The 19,619-nt window shown below is 36.3% G+C and overlaps 1 protein-coding gene across 8 annotated transcripts in view; it reads left to right on the forward strand.

Moving 5' to 3' along the window:
• The window catches only part of LOC124110749 (vinculin-like), a 270,082-nt gene that overhangs the window by 14,395 nt on the left and 236,068 nt on the right, over positions 1–19,619 (forward strand). For all 8 annotated transcript variants that reach the window (XM_046470118.2, XM_046470120.2, XM_046470119.2 and 5 more), the window contains exon 3: positions 19,247–19,418. In XM_046470118.2, the coding sequence (XP_046326074.1) occupies positions 19,247–19,418 (172 nt within the window). The remainder of the gene's footprint in view (positions 1–19,246; positions 19,419–19,619) is intronic.

Consider the following 19,619-nt stretch of genomic DNA (forward strand, 5'->3'; position numbering starts at 1 on the left):
GAGAATACATGGTCCTGGAACATGTTATTGCAATTGAAATGCTTTTATTGTGATTTGACATTAACCATCTGTAGTACGACTTTCAGTGATCACATGTATGAGGTTTGGCGGCGCATTGTTTTTATTGGACCCTAATTACTTTATGATGACTTGGACTCTTTATCTGAGCTCCATAGCCGTGAGGCTGGAAAAGAGCAGCATGTAATTAATGAGGGTGGGTTGTATCATTGAGGATACACTTGAGGGAGAGAATACTAATTACCGTACTACAGGAAGAGACCTGTAGACGTAAGCGCGGGGTTGTGTTTTAGCTTGCCGTTTGATAATGGCCGCCAGGAGAAATGAGCTTTGACTGCGTCATCTAAAATAAATAATAAGATACAGCAGTGTTATTTTCACGGGTCTGTTGAATAAACTCCCAGCGCTACGGTCAATGTATCTTCTACTTGATCCTTGATACATCATTTTGGCATTCACAATATATAGTATTTCAACGTACAAAAGAGCACTGATCTAAAGCAATTCCGCGGAAGTAATTGTTACCTGTGCATTACTGTATTTTCCCAGTGAGTACCCGGATGATATAGCAGAAAACTAGACTTGTTCGCCACCTGTGCTCGCCATTCATAAGCGCATTTTTATTGAAAGTAGAAGGACGCATGGTCACACTGATCAACAAAAATGAAATACAGTTTTGGAAATGTAGGTATATTTGTGGGGAGCATCGGTAATGGTGATGCAGTTTTGATAAGTCACTTGCTTGGTAATTGTGCGATCTTCGTGTACACTATTTTGACTTGCAACACAAAGTAAATATTTCATCTGAACATTGCTTATTTTACCGTGTGTATATGTTTACATTCAAAATGTAAACAGATTTCACTAAGGAAATTTATTAAACGCCTAAATATTTAGTTTATTTTACAAATTAACTGAAAAATATGTCCATCTTTATTAATATGATAACGAATTCCAAATATTTGTTTATGTTTAATATCATCACCAAGTACAGTTCTGTATTGTTTGGCTTCTTTTCTTAGCATAATTAATATATTGTGATGTGTTTAAGCTCTTTTGGTCGTCTTTATCATTTTTAGTCAGTCGGTTAAATAAATCAATGGATTATTCAGTCAATTTGTAAAATGACTGAAATATTTAGATATTTAATAAATTGCCTGAGTGAATCATATTTTACACATTGACTGTAACATATACACGCTTACAAAAGAAAATACTTGTGAAAACAACGTCTATCGCGCATCGAAAAACTTCCCAACCAAATGGAAAGGAACAAGAATGATTCTGTTCAAAGCTGCAGTGAATGAATGAAAACAAAATGCAAATATCATTATTATATATAATTACAACCTACCAAAGTTATAATGTATCCGGGAATATCAACATAAAGGAACAATATCCATTGCGTCTGCAGCTGTACAAAAATACTTATTTGATGTCAAATGTCTATGTGAGAATCAAATACTTTAATAATAATTATTTGGAAACAATATTTGGAATATATATGAAATATATTAAAATGTTTAAATATATCGTTTGTAAACGTTATTTAAATGTATCGAATATTATAACCCGTGTTTGTTTCTTAACTGATCACTTAGTTTGTTTCAATTGTTTCACATAGGTGCCATGTTAGCTGAGAAAGCCCACGTGACAACTATTTTTATAATGTCCACAGTTCTTAAAAACATGCATTGAGTTAGATAACAATGAACAACCAGTCAGTGTATTATCGGTTACCCTTTGAACAAAGTATGTTGTTTTTACATCTGTATTTCACGCCATGATATGAGTGTATTCCCTAGGTTTAGTAAACCTACCTTCACATGTAAACACTTACTTTTGACATATCCACTGTGCAAGATAACAGTAATTAATTAATCAACGTATTTCCTGTTGATCCTTTGATGTCTGGGAATGATCAGTTGATTTACAAAAAAAGTAAAGCAACTGATCATACATCTCTTGCTGGGCTGCCACGTGCATATCACATAACTCACATTCCACCTCACTTCAAACCTGGATTTAGATTGAATAATTACCCCAGGTACAAGAAAGACCAAATTTGAACCTTTATCGGGTAATCTGAGTGGTGCTACAACTAAGTATACATGTTATAAATTCATTAACTGAGCAGCAAGTGAATTATGACAAATACACAAGTGTAGGGTTATACCAGAAAATGTGGATGACAACAAGGGAGTAGTAATTGTATCATCCACGCAATCCGAAATCCGCAAATGCTTTCACTCAGGGATACTTTTTTATTATTAAACTGTAACCATCAGGGGTATTTCCAAAAAACGACATCCGATGAGCTTTCGCCGTTATTTGTCTGTTTGTTTAGGCTGAAGAAATTAATTACCATGCGCCCTTTGTCGAAATCTTCATAGATCACGGGTAACCAATCCGTTTTCAAAAATGCGTAAGTTTATTTAGCTGTCCTTGCAGACTGGTAGCCCAGTCTCTTGTCACGCTCGAGCAAATTGACTCACGGCAGCTAGTAAGCCCAAGCGGAAATCCAAAGGTCGTATTACCTGAAGAATCAACCTTCATTTGAGAAATATCTACTGCTCTCAAAATCAATATTTCTCCCAATACTAAAAGTCAGAACTTTCTAACCAAGGATTATCAGTTGAAACTGGTCGATGGCTGAACATTCCCAGGGAAGACAGCCAGTGTCCACTCTGTGATTCTATGGCTGTGGGAGATGAATTGCATTATTTATTCCGATGTGAAGCTTTTCACCAAACGGCGATATGAACTCTTAAATAAGCAATATCTTAAGTTTCCAAACATTTAAGAAAATTATGACCACTAACAGTGTAAGAAATCTAAAAGGCCTATCTAAATTCCTTAACAATGTGTACAATACAATTGGTAAATTGTATTAGTATCCACGTATCCTATTTTTATTATTTTTGTTAAATTGTACATAATAAAAATTGTAGATAATTGTATGTCATGTTATTCTAAGAATAAATGAGTTTGATTTTGAGTCCGACACCCGTGAAGAAGCTAGAGATTAGTGCCCATTTTTGAATAGTTTACAATCATGTGTTAGCTGTGTTGGCTTAAACATATTTTTATTTCAAAAGAAATCTGGAAACAAGCAAAACTTGCTTATGTAATACCTCTCCAGGTAACAACTTAACAACAGCTGGATATATATAAGAGAGTGATGAACATAAACATACAAAATGCACAAATGAAATACACGAAGCCAATACACTGAAGCAAGTGGTGTCTGTGAAATAAGGTAATGCAGTTTTCCTTTACTACATGCATAAAATTAAGCTACTCAAACCTTTTGCTTTTGACAATGATGTCGTGAACTGATTTAAGAAGAGTCATGTTTGTAGAACTGCTTAACTACTGCCATGTAATATCATTTTTAGACCATACCCATGTGTGTAGAAATACACAGTGTTTCTGATATTATCGTATTTTTTGACAGTAATAGAAAAAGTGAATTGCATCTTCAAGGTGATATCCACAAGTGCAGTCTGGTATGTCTGATACATGTCGTCTAAACTTGTCAGCGTTTAAGTCACTGCAGCCGTGCCAAAGGCGACAGTGGACAATTTGGCATGATCTATGAAAATATTTGAAGTCAAAATTATTAATAATTGCATCAGAACGATTAATTAAGGATTTGATTTCTTTTAATGAGCGAGCATTAGTTACTTCATCTGATAGAGGGTTCCACAGGTTGATCATATCCAGAAGAAATGATTAAGCATAGGTCTGTGTTCTACATTTGATTGTTTGTATGTTGAATCTATTTCTAAGGTTATATTTGCTGTTATCAGAGAATTGAATATACACTTTTCAAATATTTTGGCTAAGCTACTTGTGAGTGCTACAGGTCTTTAATTTGAGCATTCATGTTCATCGCTGACACTGACACCGCATCAGCCCGGTAGTGGACTTGACACAGTTATTTGCGCACCGATTATATAACTCCTACAGACAGGGTGGGGTGGTTGTTCAAAGCGAAACGGACGACCCCGTCTGTTATCTAATAAATGATGTACGGCGCCTTTGATCTTGCCTCAAAACATACACCTTATAGTAGTAAACGACGATCAGGATGGCCTGGAAATAAACACAATTCTGTCTGCCCAGTGTATCCACAATTAACTAGAATGCTTCATATCCACAAGTATATATAGAAAATAGATATTTGCCCACAGCAAATATTCATTTGCTTAATTGCATCAGTGTGGTTTATCAGGGGGGGTGCACTTCTTTATTTAATCTTTACGCTTTTTTACCCTAATAGTATAAGTGCTTCCCCGTGTGCGAGATAGGCTTAAGTCGAAAAAGCGCATGTTAAATTTCCGAGGTACCTATCTTCCAGAACTTTATTTGCTGTTCTGGTCATACATAAATATATGTAAGTTACGTACATGGGGAGGCTAGATTCAGCAATATAGTGCAAATATTATGTTCAATAAAAGAAAACGTTGATAGATCTATAACACACTTTTTGTACTATTAAACAAACTGTGGACATTTTCGCTTATCTAGCTAACAAATCATGTCTATCTCTGAAATGCACAAAGCATAGTTGCTGTCAAACCTAAAAAACATATTCAGGGAGGTCAGTTTTGATTTGCCAAGCACCTTAAGGTGAGTTTATTTTTAAACTGTCAAAAGCGATTGTCCCTTCAATACTAGTATATGTCTGGAAGCTGTCTCTCGGACTGTTATGAGTTATGATGTATTTTATGATATAACTGGGGAATGTTCAAATTAGTTACTGTCATTTAATCCAACGTTCTCACTGTCAACTGTCTCAACAGCATCATAGGTTTGGTTATATATCTCCTCCCTGTCTCTATGTCTTAAGTTGTTAATCGGTAACTGCGGTCCAAATGTATCAACTTATTCATCTATTGTTGCAAACTTGACTGATTTAAACATATCTTATTGATCATGAACTACTCAGTCAGTCAAGCACCTGTATCAGAAATGTAAAACCAGCCATGTTTCATGTAGTCCTAATATCACTGAAAAATGCCGATGTAACGTGACATATAAATTTACTCACAGAAAATATATTTTTCGTGAGAGTGAAGCACAATTTTATTAAAGTTTTATTAACAATTTCATAAACTATAATAATATTAATATTAAAATTCATCATCACTTGCCAAGTTTATGAAAATGTCCCCATTTGGGAGATGTCACATATAAACAAGGATTCGAACTAAGTTTGATTGTCTTTGACACTGAGGTTTATCCCCACTTTGCCAGCAAACTGCAGAAGATTAACAGTGGGTGAGTGAGCATCGTTTCTATGTTTATACAAGTATCATGGAACTGTTCTGGGTGAACAATACCTTCCAAATGACGTGCTGGTTTTCTTGGGGAATTAGTCAGCAAAGAGCCAGAGTCACAGGAGACTAATCACAATTTTATTTACAAGAACAATTAACAATTTACAATATACTTAGATAATAACTGAGGGTGCCACAGAGAGTCGGTACAACACTCTGGGCTGTGGGAGAGAGGTCTGCTTGGTAAGAGAGTCAAACCCCTTCTCTCCCTAAAACCTGCCTACAGTATGTATTTAACAAAAATTTAAACAATAGAAAGGAATGTGATTGGTTGATACACGATTGGTTGTGTCCTAAGCTAAATGGATGGCTAGACAGAGGGGAATACTAAATCCTGTTTATCCTGTTGGACTGGCACTAATCTTGTTGACATATTTACTGGATGCTTTGAAAGAGATTAGGGTGTCACTATAGATGAGCTTGTGTGGGGGCTAATCCTTAATGCCCTATAGACGAGCTTGTATGGGGGCTAATCCTTAATGCACTATAGACGAGCTTGTATGGGGGCTAATCCTTAATGAGTCTTAATTGAAATAATGTTATTCTAATATACCCCGGTGGGTGATGACAGATATACTTAAATAAATATCCTTTGTCTGGGAGATGGGATCTTGATACCTTAGGCTAGCATTTATCTAAAAGCTTTAAATCAATTAAACTATGTAGACGTAACTCTTGTCTTATTGAATAGTATGTCTAGAAGACGCGCTCCCATTACCTTAGGCTAGCAACCATCTAAAAAGCTTTAACTGAAACTACTGATATTTTATATATGCATTTTACCTAATGATAATTATTACTTGCTAAAACTACAATTATATGAAATGATGTATAAATATTACATCATGATAACTCATAAAAGCACTTGATGTAGATCTAATTATTATAAGATAACTTAGTATTTTTTTATATATGCATTTTACCTAATGATAATTATTACTTGCTAAAACTACAATTATATGAAATGATGTATAAATATTACATCATGATAACTCATAAAAGCACTTGATGTAGATCTAATTATTATAAGATAACTTAGTATAAATGTTATCCCATGATAACTTCCCCTCCGTCTGAAAAAGTTTGGACCCCAAACGTGTAAAAATAAAAATAATTAAGGCTTAGATGGACAATGTATAAAGTTAAACTGGTAGTAGTGAATAATAATTATTATAGAGTCTCTTTGATATAATGAAACATAATATAAAAATGCTGTCATCAGGGGTTCTGGATGTGGAGCTGGCTTGTCTTGGCACTCTGTACTGGTGGCTTTATGGGTGATGTAGGAGGCCTTGAGTTCCACATCCTGGATTGGGGTTGTAAGGTAGTAGGCTGTGTCCATGGAGGTTTTACATGGAAACAAAGAAAAGAGAGTTAGCATGTTCAAATAATATGTCATATATAAATACTTCCTTAGTTTGTCTGTAATAACTAGAAAATAAAACAAATATGATAATTATGATGTAAAAGATCAGTACATAATTATTACTAAACGGTGTCATGACCAGGAAGAATGTATTGGCGGCAAATTACAAAAGTTTATCATGAAAAAAAAATAGTAATATCCTTCTACTTTTGGATACAATCATTAGACACATTATATGTGCATGTGCATATAACAAGTGCATTGATTTGTTACATTAATACGGTATACAAAAGGTGTATATCATTGTTAGTTTTTGTAACTATTTGGTTTGCCTTTTCTTTGTTTTGGTTCATTTCGGTTGTTAAGTTTACTTTATTTGAATTTGGTTTGTTTCGCTTTGATTTTCCTTCGGTTCAATGTGATAGGGTTTGGTTTATTTTGCTTCGGTACGGTTTGGGTTCGATTCCCAGTATGGTTTGGTTCGCTTCGGTACGGTTTGGGTTCGATTCCCAGTATGGTTTGGTTTGCTTCGGTACGGTTTGGGTTCAATTCCCAGTATGGTTTGGTTCGCTTCGGTACGGTTTTGGGTTCGATTCCCAGTATGGTTTGGTTCGCTTACGGTTTGGGTTCGCTTCCCAGTATGGTTTGGTTCGCTTCGGTACGGTTTGGGTTCGATTCCCAGTATGGTTTGGTTCGCTTCAGTACGGTTTGGGTTCGCTTCCCAGTATGGTTTGGTTCGCTTCGGTACGGTTTGGGTTTCGATTCCCAGTATGGTTTGGTTCGCTTCGGTACGGTTTGGGTTCGATTCCCAGTATGGTTTGGTTCGCTTCGGTACGGTTTGGGTTCGTGTCATTTCACTTCGCTTTTGAGATTGGTTGATCAGGTCAATGCTCAAAATTTGTTGTGATACAAATAACTCAGATAATCAGGCTGATGCCATTTGTTCTCAACTGGCGACCCATAGTGAAAAGACTGGACACAAGAAAACATAACAAGATACAGCTAATAGCTGTTTCGTGATTTGCACCGTTTATTCAGGAGATTTTGTATTTTTATCAAGAATATGTGCAATTGGCATTGTTCGGTATGTATGGTGCGTTGATCCTGGTATGGATGAATACTGTCTGTGAGTGAAATACGGTAGGAAAAGGTGTTGATGTTTTCATGGTCTATATCTTGAAAAATAACCCTTTTGGATTTATAAATTGGTGGTTCCTCTGGATCATATCGAGGATTATCTTCTAGACCCAGCCACTCATGGAGATCGTTCCAGCTATCATCAAGGTAGCGCTGTATGAGGTGGGGAGGAACACTTTCGAAATAGCATGTGAATTGACCAGGATATTCTTTATATGAGACCTTGACATAGCAGTCTCCTTGAATAATTTCAATGCCCATAACTCTTTCCATTTTATGATCTACTTTTCGTAGGTGTTTTGGAAAAAACGGATATGGTTTGACATCTAATTCTATGCATGGTTTGGTGTTGTCTTGCTTGACATTTCCGGACATTGTATTCCCTGACAGAACATTGATTGATTTATTGTCTTGTGCTGATTCCTTTTGGTCGAAAAACTTATGATTCTTCAGTGGACGTTTTCGTCGTTTTCCTGACATACTTCTTTTGAGGTGAAATTCTCTCCGAATGGAGTCTGGAATGCTGCTGCCATACTCCCATGTGTTTCCTCTTTCTGGGTCCTTCCATTTTACTCTGTAGTAGATTTTGCCATTTGCTCTCTTGGAACTAACAATTGAGTGGATGCCCTCTGGATTGAAGACCTGAGGGATATCCTTGGTTTGATTACCTGATGTTGGACTTGGAGGTTGTACCTGGCTGTCGTCAGGTTGTTTTCTGGATTTGGGCTGGTGATGCTTACTATTCACTCCTCTTTCCCCTTTGTTTACCTTTTCATTTACCTTGGTTGGAGCACTAGGACCTGGTGTGGCATGATTTTCCTTCATTGTTGCCGTGGGACTGGTAGGTTTTTCTGTTGTACTTGAAGCAGGGATTTTCTTCTTTGTTGGGGTCTTTTGCTTTGGACTCTTGTTGCTGGAAGTACCTGCCTTTGTTTTGGAATTGACCTTCTTACCTTTCTGTTGTGGAGGTGATTGATCAGTAGCCTGGTAAGTTGAACTTGTTGGTGGGGAATTGTTGCTGTCAAGATGAGTATCATTGACTGGTTCCTCGTTGTCATCCATGACTCCTGAATCTATGTCACTGGGGTTATTGAGGTATGGTTCTGGAGGATACTGTGGACGATCAGCAGGATCAAAATATGGCTTCAGACGGTTGGCATGGACCAGTGGTTTGTGTATTTTGTCGTCAGAACATCGGCGCAGTTTGTAGGTATAATTTGGACCTGTATGGATGATATAATAGCTACCATACCACTTTTTGGTTAATTTGTTGGAAAGGCCTTTTTCAACTTTTTGACAGTAAAGCCAAACTCTTTGACCTGGGGCGAATTCTGGTTCTTTAGCCTTTCTATTATATTGTTCTGAATACACCTCCTTAGCCCGAGCAGTGTTTTCAGCTGCGATTGTTCTAGTGATTTCAAGCTCCTCAAGCAAATTGGAAAGATAACTTTTGTTATTGTGGCCTAAATTTTCTTTTGGAATTAATGCTACATCTTGTGGAGCTCTCATTTCCCGGCCGAAAAGCATAACATATGGGGATTTTTGAGTTGATGAATTTGGAGCCATCCGATAGGCCATCATGATGCCAGGAATAAAACGGGGCCAATCATTTTGAGACTTGTTACAATAGGCTCTTAGTGATTAATTGATGTAAGAGTTGAGCCTTTCTACACAGCTGTTTGTTTGAGGATGGTATGGGCTGGTATGGGTAAATTTAATTGCCAAAAGTTCACAAATTGCTTTGATAAGTTTGGACATGAAATTCTGACCTCTGTCTGAAATTAAGGTCCTTGGAGCGCCATAACGACAAATTATTTCTCTGACGAAAACATCTGCTACCTCTTTGGCTTCTTGGGTCCGAAGTGGAAAGGCTTCACACCATCTAGATGATGCATCTGTGATGACCAAAATGTACTTGTACTTATCTGGTGTTGTTGGCAGGGGACCGAGAATGTCAATGTGCCATCGGGTGAAGACCTCTTCTACAGGTAGTGGACGAAGTGGTGCCTTCTTGCCATGGTAGTGCCTCTTGGTCTGTTGACATACCTCACATGTCTGGACATAAGTAGCAATATCGCTGTACATTTTGGGCCAGTAGTACTTAGGTCTCATGGTGTTGTGCATCCTTTCTTTCCCATGGTGGCAACCGCCAAACTCTGAGTCATGATAGGATTGCAGGACTTGATTTCTGAGGGTTCTTGGGACTGCCAGCTGTTTAATGAACTTGTCTGCGTGGCCTTTCTGTCTTTGTGGAACAAATCGGTATAGGATGCCTTCATCAATTTCAAAAGTATTGGCTTCAATAAGAATCTTTTGACGATCCTTTACATTTTGTGGAAGGACTTCATCCTCTTTGTAGTCAAAGATTTGGATGGAATCTGGACAAATCCTTTGTAGGTGACGTAAATTTGGATGTTCTTTTATACTTACTTCAACCAATGTGTCTTGGGTAACATCAGCATTTGAAGCATGTAATGCTGCGACAACATTAACTGGTACTGACTGATAATCCTCTTCATATTCAAAGGTGGCTGACCAATGTGTTGTCTGTGTGTCTGATTCTAAGTGATTGACAATAGGTGTGCAAATATCCTCAGTCTGAGTTGTCTGTGTGACCTGTGTGGATGAATGGGTGTTTGGCAAGATTGTATTGCTAGTTGATTTGCTTTGCTGAGTTGAAGTTACTGAGAAGACTGTTTTCTCAGCATCTTCTTCTGTCTGATCATTACAGTTAATATTTTCCTCATATTCCCTACGTGACAGAGCATCAGCATTCCCATTGGCTTTGCCGCTGCGGTGAACAATGTCAAAAGTGTAGGTAGAAAGTTCCAAAGACCATCGTCCTAACCTACCTGTGGCATCCTTGATGGATTTCAGCCACTTCAATGCTATATGATCAGTGTAGACTGTGAATTTGGAATTTGCAAGGTATGGACGAAAGGATCTAATGGCTTCAACTAGAGCTAAGCCTTCCTTTTCTGTAATGCTCCAGTTCTTTTCGCTGCCATGAAGAGCTCTACCACCAAAAGCTATTGGATGTTCATTATTTTTCTCGTCTTTTTGACTCAAAACAAAACCTATGCTCATATCACTGGCATCAGTTGCAAGAAGAAATTCTTTGTCAAAATTTGGATACGCCAGAACAGGTGTATTACTCATAGCATGTTTGAGTGTGTTGAATGCCTGATCACACTCAAGTGACCATTGGAACTTTGGTTTCTTTCCTAGTTCTGCCTCCGAATGCTTCTTTAGCAAGGCATTCAGTGGAAGCGCTATGTGAGCGTAATTTTTCACATACTTCCTGTAGAAGTTCGTGAGACCTAAGAAGGAGCGAATCTGCTTTTGTGACTTGGGCACTGGAAAGGTTCTAATTGCTTCAATCTTTTTGTCATCAACTTGAACACCTCCACATGATAAAACATGACCCAGAAAAGAAACTTTGTCCGTTGCAAAATTGCATTTGGATGGCTTTAGTGTTAATTTTGCCTGTTTCAGATAGTAAAATACTTGCTCCAAATGTTGGAGATGCTCTTCAAAGTTTTTGCTGTAAATTATCAAATCATCAATGTATATCAGCGCAACCTTAAAAAGCAATTTTCGTAGCACTTTGCTCATGAGCTGTTGAAAACAAAGTGGAGAATTAGTCAAACCTTGGGGCAATCGTTTGAATTGATAAAGGCCTTGATGGGTGACGAAAGCAGTTTTATGCTTTGAATCTTCATGTAATGGCACTTGGAAGAAGCCATTAGCAAGGTCTAAAGTTGAGAAGATCTTAGCATGTGCATTGGCGATGTTATCAATAACATCATCAAAAACAGGAAGAGGCCAAGACATTGGTAAAGTGACAGAATTCAACTTTCTGTAGTCACAAACAAATCTATATGAGCCATCACGTTTTTTGACTAGGATAATTGGAGCTGAATACATAGAAGTAGATTCCTCGATCAAATCATACTTTAGAAAATCATCTATAAGTTCTTCAGTGACTTTTTGGAGATGAGGAGATTGACGATATGGTCTACTCTTAACGGGTTGGTGGTTGCCAGTGTCAATGATATGTTGGTGCATGTCAGTCTTACCTAAATCTGCAAGACTCGTTGAAAACATGTTTCTATTTTGTCCCAAAAATCTAAGTAGTCTGTGTCGTTGGTCTGGAGTCAGTTGTGTATTGGTCAAATCAAATCCTAATTCTTGTGCAATTTTAACATAATCCCTGGTGTCATTGGCTCTCTTCTCAGTGGTGTGAACGGTACTGATGAATGGTTGGTCAGAGTCGATTTCATAAACAGAGCCCTGTTCAATGTAACTAAATTTGCCTACAACTGTACCCTTGTCAAGAACCTTTTCTTCTTGGGAGGGATTCATAAGCCTAAATGTAGCAGTTTTGCTTTTCACTTTGGAAAGAGTTCTACCACCTGCTACTTCAGAATGAGCAGTGAGGGAAGCAATGGGTTCAATGAGGATGAGGGAGTCCTCTTTGGTCTCTGATAGTCTAACCTTGAAATGAATTTCACTCTGAGGGGGGATGTAAATCTGATCTATTGTTTTTGCTAATCCACTAATCTCTTGTACTGAATTGGCTATGAAATTGATATATTGCCTGTCTGAGGTGCTGTTGTTAAGTATCAAGGAATGACAGCTATAATCTAAGACTGCATCATTGTCATCAAGGAAGTTTTCACCTAGTATCACTGCCTCTGGAAGTGTAGGCAGAATGTGGAATCTTTGAGAAAATTCCTGATCCTCAATGACAAAATCTAACACAACTGAACCTAACACTTTATGCAATTCGCCGCCAACACCTTTAACCTGTGGAAAGGGTGAGTTTCCAAGAGTAAGGTTTTCAAAAGCTGTGCTAAGAAAAGCAGACGAAATACAAGAAATGGATGCCCCTGTATCTACTAAACAATTTGTTGTTTTTGTGCCAAATTTTGCCTGAATTACACTGTTGGCAAGGGGCGTAACTAAAGACACTGTTGGAATTTCACTTTCAAAGTTACTTTCCATTCCAGACTCCATATTTGCCATGACACCTATTAGTATGTACCGTACTAAATTAAAGGATGACAAGTATTCAACAATGTATTACTTACAATATTTGAAGACTTTTTCTTCCTTTGTTGGTGTCTTTGGAGGAGTTGGTTGTCTTTAATCCAGTGTTGAGGTCAGAGGTAGATGCAGCTTGCTTGTTATTCCATCAGATGATCACGGTTGGGCATGTCCTCCAATGGGTTTCTTGTAGCTGGTCGTAGTTAGTTCCTGGACTCTGTGGTTCCGAAAACGATGATTCTCCGCCAAATTATCATGGAACTGTTCTGGGTGAACAATACCTTCCAAATGACGTGCTGGTTTTCTTGGGGAATTAGTCAGCAAAGAGCCAGAGTCACAGGAGACTAATCACAATTTTATTTACAAGAACAATTAACAATTTACAATATACTTAGATAATAACTGAGGGTGCCACAGAGAGTCGGTACAACACTCTGGGCTGTGGGAGAGAGGTCTGCTTGGTAAGAGAGTCAAACCCCTTCTCTCCCTAAAACCTGCCTACAGTATGTATTTAACAAAAATTTAAACAATAGAAAGGAATGTGATTGGTTGATACACGATTGGTTGTGTCCTAAGCTAAATGGATGGCTAGACAGAGGGGAATACTAAATCCTGTTTATCCTGTTGGACTGGCACTAATCTTGTTGACATATTTACTGGATGCTTTGAAAGAGATTAGGGTGTCACTATAGATGAGCTTGTGTGGGGGCTAATCCTTAATGCCCTATAGACGAGCTTGTATGGGGGCTAATCCTTAATGCACTATAGACGAGCTTGTATGGGGGCTAATCCTTAATGAGTCTTAATTGAAATAATGTTATTCTAATATACCCCGGTGGGTGATGACAGATATACTTAAATAAATATCCTTTGTCTGGGAGATGGGATCTTGATACCTTAGGCTAGCATTTATCTAAAAGCTTTAAATCAATTAAACTATGTAGACGTAACTCTTGTCTTATTGAATAGTATGTCTAGAAGACGCGCTCCCATTACCTTAGGCTAGCAACCATCTAAAAAGCTTTAACTGAAACTACTGATATTTTATATATGCATTTTACCTAATGATAATTATTACTTGCTAAAACTACAATTATATGAAATGATGTATAAATATTACATCATGATAACTCATAAAAGCACTTGATGTAGATCTAATTATTATAAGATAACTTAGTATTTTTTTATATATGCATTTTACCTAATGATAATTATTACTTGCTAAAACTACAATTATATGAAATGATGTATAAATATTACATCATGATAACTCATAAAAGCACTTGATGTAGATCTAATTATTATAAGATAACTTAGTATAAATGTTATCCCATGATACAAGAAAAGATGTCATGCCAAAAACGCTCACAGTAGTTAGTGAGTAAACTCACGACCTGTCATGACCTGGTTGAGTGACTTCCTCCAATCAACGTGAAAGGATTACCCACAGAGAAAGAAAGAATTAAAGTCACCCATAAATCTTATCCTAACGTAGTACTCCAACTTCTAAATGCCTCTCAAAGAAGGATTAAAATCCTAAAGATATCCTATCTACGTGGTATAGGTACTCACAACCTAAAATAATAAACGAGATTCTGTCTACATGGTCACACCTGGTGATTGTGAAGATCTCAAATTCTATCAACAGTCAGACAGCATGGCTGTTCATATTCATTTACAACATCCTCTTATAATTAGTATAAAAGTGTCCCACACAAAACCTTCTTTTATTTATTCTTTCAAAATACAAAACAGAAAGTGGGGTGTGGGGAAATGGGACATATTCCTACGTGAAATAATGAGACATTAGTAGTTGTGACGGCTATATCATAATTGTACTGTTTAAAGCATAAATTTGGCGAACGAAAAACGTTATATTTGCAATCAAATGGAATGACTCGTGTGGGCAAATGAATATGTTCGCAATCCACAAACAATCATTATATTAATGGCGAACATTTACCAACCCGCGACAATCTTGTCAACACGGGGGTTCCCCTAGCAATAAACTCGCATCTAAATTCACTACTGTTTTACTGTCGGCTAGCCACAATGGCTAGACTGGACCCTAGTGGAATGGTTCATGCCATAAAAGTCTAGCAACCGAACACTAATTAAGACGGGCCGACCTTGTATTTACGGTCTGGTGAACACAGCTCAATGGCCGCTCATTAACTCAAATTTCACATCTCACTGTTTTGTTTTATCTCACTATTCATTTGATAAATTTGTCTAATTCAACTGGAACCCGGTCCCGTGTTACACGCGTGTGCAACGGGTTGCACACGCGATGCACACCCGTTGCACACCCGTGACCAACGGGTGCTCACCCCGTGTGCAACCCGTTGAGCACCCGTGTCACATGCGTGTTACCCAGTAGTAACCCAGGCCAAAATGTTAAACCTACTCAACTGTATAAACACTGCCTTCTATCCTGTATATATTCTTGTCTTGTACTCTGTACTTCACTTGCTTGATAACAGTGTTAGAACCTGCATCGAAACCATCGCTAATAATTGAAATAAAGAACTTTTTTGTCCATATGTCTCAACCTTACTCATTCCAAATACAGTTACATATTCTATCATATACTGTAGATGGCAAAACAACACCAGTAATAACTTTTTTTGGTGCTGCAATTAGGCCATTTACAAAAAGGCCCAGTGAACATAGTTCACAGGAGCTAATGCATTGCACACAACCGGACATGTCATATTGGCAGGGATATGAGTTGTTTAGGTAGCTATTGACCTTTTTCACATTTTCGCCATCTTGGATAGAAAACGAGGCTTTGAGAGCATAGCTCCATGCAGTGTGAGTCGCATCAGCTCATAGGGAACAGACATCATGTTGTGCATTTCTCTGATGGACATTTAAAAAAAAATGGTATCCTCTCTATCTTATACAGAAGATATTTCACATTTAATCATGAGGTCCAACTAAAATATGCCTGTAATACACTGGAATGAGCATTTTGCTGTCAGGATCCTGGAAGTGAATCGAAAGGTGCATTTTGATATACTTATTTCAGAAATAGATTGTTTTCTCATAACCTCGTCGGCATATAGGTACAATGTGACAGTACATTCAATAACAGAAGATTTGTATCGTAAATGAACTGCATAACATGAAACACGTCAGTGTACTTTTGCAAATTTGCTCAGTCAATGCGTGGCTTGGCGAACTGGAGATCGTCGATCATGTTTATTTCACGTTTCATAGTGGTGTTTGCTGCACAACACACTATCGTTTTGCCATGAGTCCAGTTGACAAAAGACACTTTTTCTGCTATGATTTTCATCTTAACATATAACGATGTAAATAAAATTAGTGTCAAAATAAATATTCAGAAGGGGCGATAACTCTATTCAGTGTGTACAATGACAGATGATACTTTACTTGTTCTTCAAACATCACTTACTTAACTGATTATTGCCGATTGAGATTGTACCGTGCACGACAAAAGTAATAATGTGTGAACTGTTTAAAATAAGTTAAACGGAAACTAAAAATTGATAAATATAAATAATGCATGAAATTGAAGAAATATAAGAATTGATACAACCACCAACTTCTTGAACACCCTCACCTAATCCTGTATGATGATAGGTAATTGTATATCAAAAGGAAGCTACCTGGTACTAATACATTTATCTTGAATAGTTTGAAAATGTCTTGATCAGATATGAGTACAGATAAAATAACAAAAATAAAAAGGAATCAACTTCAATTGGTAATCAAGCCAAGATAAAATATATGTATCGGTACAAATTATGTTGATGGAACAAGCTGGATTTCTCATATTTAACAACAAAAAACCCTGAAATGAATAATTCAATAATATTGTAATAATATTTCTACTTCCATTATTTTTTATAAACAATGCATATTCACCTTCTCTCAAAATATTGCTTATTTAGAAAACAACATTCTTCTGAAATAGAGAAATTGAAGGAAAATTAATCACAGTGTGTAACATTACATGCTACTTTAGAACAATCTTGAAAGCATCAATTTATCTGATATGTCTAAAACTCAAACAGTATATTCTGTGTAAACAGTAAACACAACAGATGCATCAATTTATTGACAGTGTACTACAGCTCTTTATATCAATGCCACACAGAAACTCTTGTTTTAATGAAACACGTTTTGATATTTGTATTACTGGTATGTATTTAATCATGAAATACTTTGTTTAGTCTGACCATGCTGAAAACATACTTTCGCTAGAGTGAAATAAATAAGATTTTTCTTAAAATCAGGTGAAATATCACGTTTTGTCACCCCAACAGTCAGTCTGCCTCATTGACACTATGGTTTTCTGAGTAAGGTCATGAAGATCATAAAGAAAATATAAGACTTGAATTTGTTTTGGTCAAATGAAATGTTTATCTCTTCTTGTGGTTTACTAAAGTTGATATCTTGACTTGAAAATATTAACTTTGTCAGATCACAAGATGAGATAAATTCATGCGATCATCGTTATTTGACAAGGAAAACAAATTTCTACTATGTATTTATATATTTTTATATTTCTCGTGATTGATTGATTGATTGAATTATAAAAATTATCAAAATGATCACACCACTTGACTTGATTGAAATATACTAAAGTTCTAAAGATTGTTAACAATAGTAAAATATAACATCATAAGGATATAATTATTGCAAAATGACACAGTAAGCACAACTATATTCTTACATATAAATTGATATGATTAATAATCAACAATACATGGCAATTGCTTGCACAAAAGAAATCATTTTGTTTTAAAAGTTTCAAAACATGTTTGTGGACATAAGACCAGATGGGTTTCACAATTAAACAGGGAATAAATGAGTAATGATTGCAATACGCATGGGAATTAAAAATAATTCTGTTTATACTTTAAGTTTATAGTAATGTCAATATCAATTTATGCATTTGAAATATTTGAATACAAACTGTTAAAGAGTTATCTGTTTCTGTAAATTATATAAAGATCACATGTAGATTGAACATTTACTGGCCATTAATTAGTTGGGTTTTTGTTCATTTCATGACATGATTAATTTGGTACAGTAAAGTAAATATCATTTTGGTAGAAATATTGTTTACAAAATTGCAGATCAAACTGTAATTTACTTCAAATATTTACACACCCTTTATGTAATAATTCAATTGAAATATTACACCTCATGCTATCTAATCTGACATTGACAATCAAAATAACAACTGTTCAAAATCACATCAGCACAAGTAGATCTAGAGGTCAAATATTCTATTGGAATGCATTTGAGTCCATTACAATTTACATCAAATACACAACTGATGCAAAATTCTGATTTGTTACGATTGTAAATTCTCAGTAGGTTACAATTTGATACATTATATCAACATATCAATTTAGTTTCTGACATATATCTAGATATGGTCAAAAGACTTCAAATACAACCCGCAAAGTTATTTAAACTCACAATAAATAGTTTGGCTTAATGGTGTGTAAACAATGAATTATTCTTTACAAGATCTCAGTAGCATTTGTATTAAGTCTGTTCAGCTACCATAAACTGTACTGGGAGTTACCAGGTGGTCATGGATATTTTAAATTGAAATCACAACAGAACGGCCAGACTCACTTGCTAAATTTATATATCGGTAAGGAGACCAGATAACAGTGGAATAGTTTGTCAATGATAAGAATAAGAATAATGTTCAATACTTACGATAAATGTACCGGGATGGTTAAATTGTCAAAGTTTGTCCGGATTGCGTGCCTTGTTGACATCTCCATGTGTTTCATGTACTATCCAGCCTTCACCTTCTGCTCTCCAAGCCTCACTTTCAAACCGGAAGTAGCGAAGTGTGAAAAAGGTCAATAGGCATGTGACTTTCTGTTTTAAGGTTGTAGTGTGTAAGATGTTTGTGTTACCAAATTACCACTCTCATCTGCACTCAACTTCACAGAATTGGAAAATATTGCAGTAATGCAATATGTTATATATCAGAAACTGCTTTATCAAATAACATGATACTTTTCATGGGTTGTTGTTACCATATGTGTCCTCATGAGCTAATAGATCAGTCAGTTAGCCAACAAATGTCATTACTTGATACATTCAACTGACCTTGAATGAGGAACAGAATATGGTGGCAATATTAAGAAAAATACTATTAATTTGTTTGACAATTGTTTTTATCTTGAATATACAGAACTCTTTGGATCAGGAATTTAAAAAAAATGTGTGTCCAAAAGTCATCTGTTAGAATCCAATTGGTTAAGCATCGTTCTGGAAGCATTTATGTTTGTAGTTGTCAATAATATTATTGCACTATGTATTTATGCAGGTTGGGTATGATACGATCAACAGCAGTGAGGATCAGATACTGAAACAAGACATGCCACCTGCCTTAAGTCGTGTTGAACAATCTTCGGTTCTTCTCCTCCAAGCTTCGGAACTCCTCAGAGCTGATCCATACTCAGGACCAGCTCGTAAAAAACTGATTGAAGGATCAAGAGGTAATGTGTTCATGACTAAATTGCACAATGTACGTAAACAGGGTGAATCCACTAACTAAAATAGGTTGATGTAATTTAATTATTATCAACCATTGATCTTGGCAAAGTCATCATGTCAGAAGTACACTCATTTCTGCAGCCTATTTGTAGTGATAAAAGAAAATGTTATCTCATTGAAACATTTGAGTATTTTCAACAATC

Source organism: Haliotis rufescens, unplaced genomic scaffold, assembly GCF_023055435.1.
Source record: "Haliotis rufescens isolate VD_foot unplaced genomic scaffold, xgHalRufe1.0.p SCAF_6, whole genome shotgun sequence".
NCBI lineage: Eukaryota > Metazoa > Mollusca > Gastropoda > Lepetellida > Haliotidae > Haliotis > Haliotis rufescens.